Consider the following 6,349-nt stretch of genomic DNA (forward strand, 5'->3'; position numbering starts at 1 on the left):
TTTATTTCTTTAGCAGGTAAAGAAAATGGCAGAATAGTAGTGACCCAACTTCCCATGAGATTGATTGGAGCATGGAAGTTAGAAAGCTAGTCAAAAAGCAGTTTTGTTAGATTGGGGAATCCATAAAAGCTATTACTATAATATTTGTTAGGAAGTGTTTTCTTCAAATAAGCCCTTTTTTATTTATCATATCTTACTTAGTACTGCAATCATCTTTTACTAATAAGGCTAGTTGCTCCGGCATGCAATAAAATCAAAATGAATTACTTACATGAGTAATGTTGTAAATGTTTTTTCATACAAATTTTATATGTTTAATATAATTTCAAATTTCTGTTATTTTCGGAATGACATCAACATGACAGAATTAAATATTTATTATATAAGTATAATATTTTCTTTCTGTTATTAGTGTTGATTATTAGAATTTAATTAGTTTCTTTTTTGGTTAGTACCTTGTAAGCCAAATGTCACCATCTCGCAAAATCAACCCAAATGTCAGGTCTTTCGCGTAAACCAGATAGTGAGCTTGTTCCTACTTAATTATTGCGACTAAAAAGCTATATGGTCTACTTTTTTATTGTTGTTGTGACGTGTAACTTATACCTTAAATTACATCCTAAGAAAAAATATCATAGCACTAGCAAAACGTTTCCGCAATGTCAATTACTCAATTATTCACTCTTCAGTTGAGTACTCTACCAACCATTGAATCAATGGGTGATATGAGAAATTTAAACCGATTGTGATGGTCAGCCAGTGCTTTGTAAGAAAGGCTGCCTAAGTCTTAACATATTGTCATACTGACATCCGCCTGCCATAAGCTTTTGCCTCCTTTACGAAAAAAAATAAAAATTCGCCTTTCATTTCCTTTTCCTTTTCTGATGTGATGCTTACTAATTTGCCCATGAGAGCATGATTAGTGGGGAATACTGACAGAGGTACTCTCAAAATTGGGCCCCAAATTTGATTAAAAAACCTATTATTGAGTCCACAATGTAGAGTATCGATTCTGTGGGAAGCATTTTAAGCAATCCATTAAGAACGATATGTGTCCTTCAGTGATAGGTTGATGCAGAAATATAAAAGTTTTTTTTTTCTCATTTTATTTTTTCATTCATCGCGACTCTCTCTCTCTCCTCTCTCATTGCAAATGGCGAAAGGAAAGGCGATTGATGCCGTGATCGGAAAATCAAATCGATTCACCTCGATTCCCATGAAGTTTCCGGCTAAAATTGGAGGTTTGTTGGTCACCCGGCTAAAATTGGCTTTACGACCTTCTCTCCGAGTCTGAACTCCACCGACGACAGCAAATTTAACGGCAAAAGAAGAAACCGAAACAAGGAAGAACAATACCATATATCTCGTTGCAACTGTCCGGATTCGAACAGTAAGTTTCTTTGATCTTTTAAGCATCTGTTAGAATTGGATCATAATTACAAGAATTATGGATGATGATGCTTGAGTTTTTTTGTTTGTGGTGAAAAGATGGAATCAAAGCTCATGCTTGTGTATTAGGAAATGTAGAAGCAGAGGAGTTACGCTTGCTTCCATACTTTATGAAAGCTGTAGATGGTAAGTCTTTGGTTTTATTTATGTGCATCAATCGAGGAATTGAAATTGAAATTAAGATTGATATGCTAATTTGGCAATTGTCCAAATATTAGTTTGTCCTGTAACAGAGAAGCCGGAGAAACTGGTGAAGATGTAGAGGAGGAAGTTAGTGAATTGATCTCATGGAGATGATTATGGAGATGATTGTGGCAAAGGCGTTGTATCACGTTTGGTAAGCTTCAAATCCTTTCATTGAAGCTTTTTGTTATTGTCGTTTAGTTCTTGCTCTCTGCAAATAGGTTAGTTTGTGTACGATTGCTTCATGGGTGCTAGTAGTGAGTTTTCAAGCTGCAGTGTGTTCTATTTTTAACAAGATGATTGAGCAGGGGTTTTGTTCTAGTTTCAGTTGTTTAAACAGGTTATTGTGGTGAGTCTACAATGGTATAAACTGTTAGTGAGATTCACTACAAGTTGAATGAAAGTGCTTCAGGTTAGAAGCTAAGATGATTCTGTTTTTTTCTACATATGATTCAAGTATATTGAAGATGAGGTCGTGGTGAGTCTACAATGGTATGCTGCTCTTTCTCAGCAACGTAAAAAGAGACAGGTAACACATACTGCTGCACATCTATCAGAATATCCCTGCTGGAAAACAGAAGGCAAGAGACAACATATATATTATTGTCTATGCCATACAAGGATATCTGTACTTTCGGACTTTAATTGGATTCGCATATGGTTCTTCTATATGAATAATAACTCCTCATTGGTTCTCTAGATCCCTAAAACATTGGCGTCGGTTGATGCTCTAGAGAAGTTCACCTAACTCTCAACTCTCAATCAAAGAAGGTCTGTCTTCTGCCGTAGTCTTTCATTCTTATGAATATCTACATATATTTTTTTCCTTTGTAGGTGTGTGCTTGGCATGCATTGTTCCTTTTGCAGGTTAGGTTGTTGGTGGTGCTGATCTTGTGGTGACTGCTTCATCGGACAAGTTAAGTCACGATTATGCGTACAATACAAACTCCTATTCCGGTTTTTAATTGTTATATCTACTACTTGTACATCATCTATGTAGGAGTTTTGAGTATCCTTTTAGTATTGCATGATTTTATTGCATAAACACAAATTAAAAAAATATATTATTTAAATGATTGAGTAATTTCTTTGGGTTCTCTAGTGGAGGGGTGATTTTACCTAAGTTCTCTTAGAGTTGCTTTAATTAATTTAGTATTAAATATATAATTAATTAATATGAGAGTAACTTAGGAGGGTTGCTCCACTAATGATGGTCTGATGAATTCATTTCACGATCACTCACATTCAGAAATAAAGTGTTAAAATGTTTAGAATCGAGATCTATACTTGATTTGCTTCAAAGATACAATATGTATGCAAAAAGGTTATTATAATTTTAAATCATGCATTTCCATAACATCATTTTCAACGGACCGATTGCAGAATTTATAGTTATATTTTTAATTAGAACCTCAATGCTCATCAAATAACGAAAGAATTTAATCTCCTACCTCATCTTAAAAAGAAAAAGAAAAAATTATTGGAAACTTCGAATTTTTCTTTCTTTCTCAAGTACTACAAAATAAAGGGATCACACACAAGAAATATTACATGAACAATAACTAATAATAGGGTTGGCCTAAGATAGCCATCACACCTTAACTAAGGAAAAAAAACACCCCATTTTTACCAAATACAACCAGCTCACCATAACAAATTAACCAAACCCGAAGTAAAAAAGATTATTGTCGTCAAACAATTACAAAGAGTTGTGATTTTTTTTTATAAAAAAATTCAATTCTAATAAAATGATATAATAACTTATATATTCGACCTTGCAAAATAAAATTCTCCTCAAATGAAACCCTCTTTCTAGAAGGTCTTGATATATTATGGCTTGTGAGGAGGGCATTGGTAGCATTTGGTAAAGAGACCAAAAGTGTCGATCTGGCGAACAAAGTTGACCATACTTGCCCATCCTCCGAACCCAAATCCAACGACGAATACCCAAACCACCACGAATATGTTTATGCAGTAAGTCCCCATCCATCCTCCCACCATTCTCGGCGGCCTTTCCACCGCATTCTATTTGCGATATATCAAAGTTACCAAAAATTAACATTTTTAACATAAACTCTAAAATTATCTAACAAATTTTTATATAGTGTGGTTAAAAATAAACTACACATTTTTTAACCTTATCCTTAAAATTTTAGTATGTAACTTTATGCAATAAAATAAAATTAAATGACATATTTTGGAAGACGGAAAAGTATCTAACCTCTCTGGAAGGAGCAGGAGCAAAAGTAAGCATATGTGCCAGTGCTGGGATGATGTAGACAGTGAAACTAACTAAGAGAGATCCGACCGCAGAGTTGATTGGTCCGAAAAAGGGAAAGATAATCGCTAAGAACCATATGGGCACAACCACGGGTAATCTAGCCATGGCTCTTTTGAACATGCTCTTCGTCTCGTGCACACCTATCAATTTCTCCCACACAAAATATAACGGTGTAGATGCGAATCCGAACGTTATGAACTGATGAATGAGCATGAGGATCACTGCCGTGTCTCTAAAACCGGACTTAGGGAGGAGAGAAAGTGCATTGGAATGAGTTAGCAACTGATCGCCAAACGCCCAATATACCGCAGACGCGGATGGTAGCGTTAGCGTTAGTACATATATAGTTGCTAGTAGATATATCGCCTTGAACTTTTGCGGTTTCCACATCGCGTGCATTATCTCCCTAAATATCACATATTTTTAGTATATTTATAATTAATAAAATATGAAAAAATTGGTTTTATGAAAAGACAATTGAAAAAAGTGCTTACACAGTGACGGCGTGGCCACCGAAGGTGTAGAGAATGTTGGTGGCTCCGGTGAAGTAAAGCACCATTGTGGTTGGACCCGAGTGTTTCACATCCTCAGCCTTTTTTTTTTTATCAAAAATATTATCTTAATCAATAACAGTAACCAAGACTATATATAATAGAAAGTATACAAGACTTAAAAAAATCCAATTGACCTGGCCGTGAATGAGAGAAGCAATGGTGAGATACCAAGAAGTGTACGTGGTCATAGCGAGTCCGAGGAATGACCAAATTCTATAATTGTGGAACGAAGGAATAAAAACAGTTGTTGCACAACACGCCCCAAATATGTATGTCCATGTCCTCTTGTCCAATTTGTCATTGATATAATATATATTGCTACAAAATTCATTTTTATATATTAAATTAATAAACTTCCCAATATGGAAAACAAAAAACATATACTAATAAAGAAAAATGGAATCGAAATTATCAAAATATTAATTAATTTACCTGGCACAAGCAATGAGTTGAATTACGGATCCAAAGAGAAGAAAAGTGCAATTAAAGAACAATCCAATGTTCCTCCAATGTTTCCCCAACAGTCCATCTAGCACCTCAAACCACTTTATAAAAAAAACCAAAACAAAAAAGTTAAAAATTTCCAATAATACCATAACACTCTAGCCATAACAACAAAAGGTAGTCATAAGAATTAGAGGTGGAATAAAAACCTGAATAACGTGATTACGGAAATCGAATTTTTCTCGTTCTTTACGAGTTCGATACTCTACGTAAAGAACACTAATAAGATAAGCAGTCCAACTTCCCAATAATCCATAAAAGAGTTGAAACAAAATTCCCGACATCATCCCAAGCTGTGAGAACGAGTACGGTAAAGTCAATAGTACTTGCGCCACCTGCCATTACTATCACATATTAGAGAGACGATCGACGATTACATACATACATCTTGACTTGTAAATATATATATATATATGTGTAAAAAGCATATATGTACCTGATTTGAAGCACAACTAAACCAAGCATCGTAGACAGAACCTCCATGCCAGAAGAAGTTCGAAAGCTTTGTTTTAGCTGAAGATTTATTGTTACCACTTATGTTTTCTTCTTCTCTCTCCATTTCTAAGTAATTTCCTGCCACCACTGTCTCTATTTTCTCTGCCGCCATTTTTTTCTTCTTCTCTGAGTTCTCTCTCTCTCTCTCTCTCTCTCTCTCTCTCTTTCTCAGTTTCTTTAGGTTCTTTGCTTCCACTCTTTAAATAGATTAATGAAGATTACCATTTAAAAAAAAAAATATATATTGTTTCCTTTTTCTTATGGGATTCTTTTTTCCTCTGGAGGCAATTATTGAGTAAACGAGTGTCGGGGACAAAGCCTTTGGTCACTGCTGAAGAGGTGTCATGTGGATATTGGTTTATTATTGGTAGGTGACGGAGTTTATATCACCAACTTGTCAGTGTTACTGTTTTCGGCGAGCGTGGATTGTTTTTTTAATGGGCTTATTTTGTCGTTGGGCTTATGGGCCATATTTCTAAAGCATTACACGAGCGGGTAGGCCCGGTTTTAGATTGTTTATTTATTTTATTTTGACCCCGATAATATGCAAAAAAAAGAGGGTACACTAATCATAGATTTTTAAAGTTTAAAAGCAAAGAGTGAGAGTAGACTAATTGTAAATTGATAACAGAAGTGACGACAATGATGTTTCTGAAAAAAGGTTAAAACTACTATTATCATTAACAATTATTTGAATCATGATGATTGTAGTAACAACTAGAACAATGAGTAAAACATAGTGGTCCTTTTTTTTTGCGTAAGGATGTATAATAATCAAATTATATTTCTAAGTTTATATGTTTTGTCCGATTATATTACATAGCTGTTAATTGGAACTTGAAATTACATAAATTTATGCCCTTGTCTACCATATTGTGCACCA

At 34.6% G+C, this 6,349-nt stretch overlaps 1 protein-coding gene and 1 long non-coding RNA gene across 3 annotated transcripts; one reads left to right on the top strand and one right to left on the bottom strand.

Annotated features, from left to right (window-relative positions):
* On the top strand, window positions 1,134-2,633 carry LOC104713440. 2 transcript variants are annotated; one of them, XR_755619.2, is made up of 6 exons: window positions 1,134-1,390; window positions 1,489-1,575; window positions 1,668-1,786; window positions 2,090-2,161; window positions 2,333-2,403; window positions 2,500-2,633. It is a non-coding gene; the product is annotated as an uncharacterized LOC104713440 (long non-coding RNA). The 2 variants fall into 2 exon arrangements; XR_002033456.1 differs by lacking the exons at window positions 1,134-1,390; window positions 1,489-1,575; window positions 1,668-1,786 and adding an exon at window positions 1,897-1,981.
* On the bottom strand, window positions 3,290-5,643 carry LOC104713441 (auxin transporter-like protein 3). The gene is made up of 7 exons (XM_010430550.2): window positions 5,408-5,643; window positions 5,121-5,306; window positions 4,900-5,012; window positions 4,602-4,785; window positions 4,408-4,505; window positions 3,854-4,319; window positions 3,290-3,657 (listed from the first exon to the last, which is right to left on the bottom strand). Exons 1-7 carry the CDS (start codon window positions 5,576-5,578, stop codon window positions 3,463-3,465), a joined length of 1,413 nt encoding a protein of 470 aa, XP_010428852.1. The 5' UTR covers window positions 5,579-5,643; the 3' UTR covers window positions 3,290-3,462.

The sequence above is a fragment of the Camelina sativa genome, chromosome 9 (genome assembly GCF_000633955.1).
Source record: "Camelina sativa cultivar DH55 chromosome 9, Cs, whole genome shotgun sequence".
Lineage (NCBI taxonomy): Eukaryota > Viridiplantae > Streptophyta > Magnoliopsida > Brassicales > Brassicaceae > Camelina > Camelina sativa.

What these genes read in the sequence shown, in the direction of transcription:
- LOC104713441 (XM_010430550.2), bottom strand. Translation starts at nt 5,578, where the DNA reads ATGGCGGCAGAGAAAATAGAGACAGTGGTGGCAGGAAATTACTTAGAA. An exon ending in TCCGTAATCACGTTATTCAG is followed by an intron (nt 5,013 to 5,120) that starts GTTTTTATTCCA and finishes TTTTTTATAAAG; the next exon opens with TGGTTTGAGGTGCTAGATGG. An exon ending in CAACTCATTGCTTGTGCCAG is followed by an intron (nt 4,786 to 4,899) that starts GTAAATTAATTA and finishes TGAATTTTGTAG; the next exon opens with CAATATATATTATATCAATG.